The sequence below is a fragment of the Atta cephalotes genome (assembly GCF_000143395.1).
Source record: "Atta cephalotes unplaced genomic scaffold scaffold00681, whole genome shotgun sequence".
NCBI classification, from domain to species: domain Eukaryota; kingdom Metazoa; phylum Arthropoda; class Insecta; order Hymenoptera; family Formicidae; genus Atta; species Atta cephalotes.
The window spans coordinates 1-2,869 of NW_012130745.1; the positions used below are offsets into that span (position 1 = coordinate 1).

Here is a 2,869-nt window from a genome sequence, read left to right on the forward strand (position 1 = left end):
ACTATATTATACTACTNTTATTACGTCGCGCGCGCGCGCGCGCGCGCGCGCACACACACACACACACACACACACACACACACACACACACACGCACACACACACACACAACGAACAATATTTTTATTTTAGAATATTTCTATGAATATTTTCTTTTCAGAATACTGTAATGCAAGCTCAATCAGCAATGACTGCTACCGTTACTGTGGCAGAAATCAATCCGATTGTCAGTACACCACCTGGATTAATTACGCCGAATTATACTGTTTCGACGGATAGTTCGATACAAAATTTAAAAAGCGAACAAGAAGCTATATCTGCTCAAAGTATATCTGGATCTGGATCAAAAATGCAAATGCAACCAGCAAATCAAGTCAATTTCATTGGTACTGTTGGTGGCTATACATCTGTCAGGTCAGGACCTCATATGTTTTCGAATCAGCCCACCACCAGTTTTACATCCAGTAAGCACAGATTTTATATAATTTTTTTGTTCGTTTTATATATATTTACATATTTGTTTAAATAAAAATTTTAAAAAATTTAAATTTGAAAATTAAGAAAGAATTGTTATTTGGAGATAATCTTTTTTAAAAATAAATTGCTGATTGTTTCTATTGCAAATTTTTTTAAACATCAAAATTTTTGTGGGATTTTCAGCAGAATGACAGATTTTATAATATTTTATAGCGCTTATATATAATCGTATATAACATTTAATTATTTAAATCATTCCTAATTCACCTACTTAATTGTTTAGGCACTTGTCCAATAACTCCGAACATTCCTGGTATGCCAACTGTTACGGGGTTATCATCAAACGTTATCCATTCTTATGAAGTTTCAACACCGTCTGGACCGATTAATGCTCCAGAACAACAGAGAGAGCAAAATTCTGTCCATAATACAACCACAATCAATGTCCCAATATTGTCGAGAGAGCAAAATCCTATTCCTAATATGAATACAACTGCTGGCTTTAATATGGCTCACGTTGTAACGACACCTATATCACTGCCAGGAATGCCACCTATCACAGTCACCGCCTCTCTCCCGCAAGACACTTCCTTCTATCCATCTGTTCTTCAACAGCAAAATCAATTACCATCCAGTATCAACACTACTGTTGCTCCGACAATGACAACGTCCACACAGTAAGAAACTTTTAAAAATAAATGGAAGATATAATTTTCACTTTAATAAAATATACTATTAAGCATACCAGTTAAATAAAATCGAATTTTTTGTCTATTCTAAACTGTCAGAGACAAGAGAAAATGAGCTAATAAGACTAAGAATGATATTTATAATTATTTTTTGGTGAATGTTTTTTATTTATATGTATGCATATATACAATATATATTAAGTATATTTGAATGTATATACATGTATACATGACATAAACTTATTGTTCACCAAAGGAAGATTATAAATGCCTTCTTAAGTTTTATTTCTTTTCATAAATATTGAGAATGTGATGTGCATAATACATTTTTAATGTACTAAAGAGAATAATAATGTAATATTGTAATATTGTATATAAATAAAATAAATGCAAAATCCTAATTATATAATATTATTGCATCATAATATTATTGCATCATAAAAAATTGTCATATTAACTTTCTGTGTATTATCTATAATTTTAATTACAATAATTAGTACACGTGTTAATGAATATAAACACTTCTGTATCCAGACTTTTCTTTTGAGGACTGTAAAAACTGTGAATTACCTTTTTTCAAATAGATAAAGAATTTCAATCTGCATAAAAGCAGTATTTATTATATGCTATCTTAAATTAATATAACAAGTACTAGATGGCTATAGATAGGCAGTAATAACACTCAAAGTTTAATCAGTGTTATCCAGACATACTTTTTAAATGATAATTTCTGTATCACCTAGCTCTTCGTCAGTTGGCAGTATTATCTTTGATGCATCAATATAATTGGGACTAATAGGAGGAAGTCCATGTTCCTCTCTATAACGGAGTTGCAGGTAAGCTTCTCGTTGTGCCCAGTCCTTGCCTCTGACATCAGGTAAATAAGCCATGACGGTGCATCCAATCACAAAGACTATGCTTACACAGACAAACATGGTCTGGTGCAGAGCATGACGATCTTCTATTTCATTCTTGTGACTGAAGCCATAACTCACCCACTTCCTCTTGACAGGCTTCGTCTCTTCCTTGATTCCATCGTGACGACTCGATGTCGTCGCTATCCTACGATATATTGTCTCCTTGGGCGACATTAGAGCTAAGCCCTGACGCAAACTCTGCATGCAATTCATGCGGAATAACGCTGCCATCATTCAATAAATATTCTTATGTTCTGCTGTGAGATAATTGTCACAAGGAATTTGTTTGAGTGTCAATCACGTTGTGTATCAAGTGAACTGCGTGTACTGAATCCAGAGAGAAAGAAATTAGATAATATTCGGTAATTATACAGTTTAGCACTAACCACCTCAAAAATCAATAAAATTATTTATTCGACGTGTATAAAATGAAAGAATCTGGCAGAAAAAGTGTCGCTCTGTCGACTATGCCGCCCGAACAAAAAATTATATATCTTACTCGTTTGATTGCCTAATCGCTTAGAAGTTACAGTATAGACAGTGTCCGCTTCGAATATTTCTAACTCATGAAGTGAGGTGTGAGAATAGTCTTTTTAGAGTGATCTTTTTACTGTTACTCTAGGCTGCAACTTCTAGGTAAGTAGGCCTCAAACGGGTAGGATATGTTATTTTTTTTATTCGAAACTATGTTGCCCCGAACCAACAGGCATTAGACTTGTACTCCACTGTTATTCCATTACTCCATTAGACACTCCACTGTTTACGTGACGATTAATGATCGTGTTA

At 33.7% G+C, this 2,869-nt stretch overlaps 2 protein-coding genes across 2 annotated transcripts; one reads left to right on the forward strand and one right to left on the reverse strand.

Moving 5' to 3' along the window:
• Nucleotides 1-154: 154 nt before the first annotated feature.
• Nucleotides 155-1,578, forward strand: LOC105625284 (the record flags this gene model as incomplete). Its single annotated transcript, XM_012206622.1, has 2 exons — nt 155-464; nt 761-1,578. Coding segments are annotated over 2 exons (708 nt in total), but the record flags the coding sequence as incomplete, so codon positions are not given.
• Nucleotides 1,562-2,314, reverse strand: LOC105625283 (NADH dehydrogenase [ubiquinone] 1 beta subcomplex subunit 11, mitochondrial). The gene has a single exon (XM_012206621.1). The coding sequence runs from the start codon at nt 2,312-2,314 to the stop codon at nt 1,883-1,885; it is 432 nt and encodes a 143-aa protein (XP_012062011.1). The 3' UTR covers nt 1,562-1,882.
• Nucleotides 2,315-2,869: the final 555 nt, after the last annotated feature.

Excerpts from the sequence above, each read along its gene's own strand:
- LOC105625283 (XM_012206621.1), bottom strand. The coding sequence starts at position 2,314 with ATGGCAGCGTTATTCCGCATGAATTGCATGCAGAGTTTGCGTCAGGGC.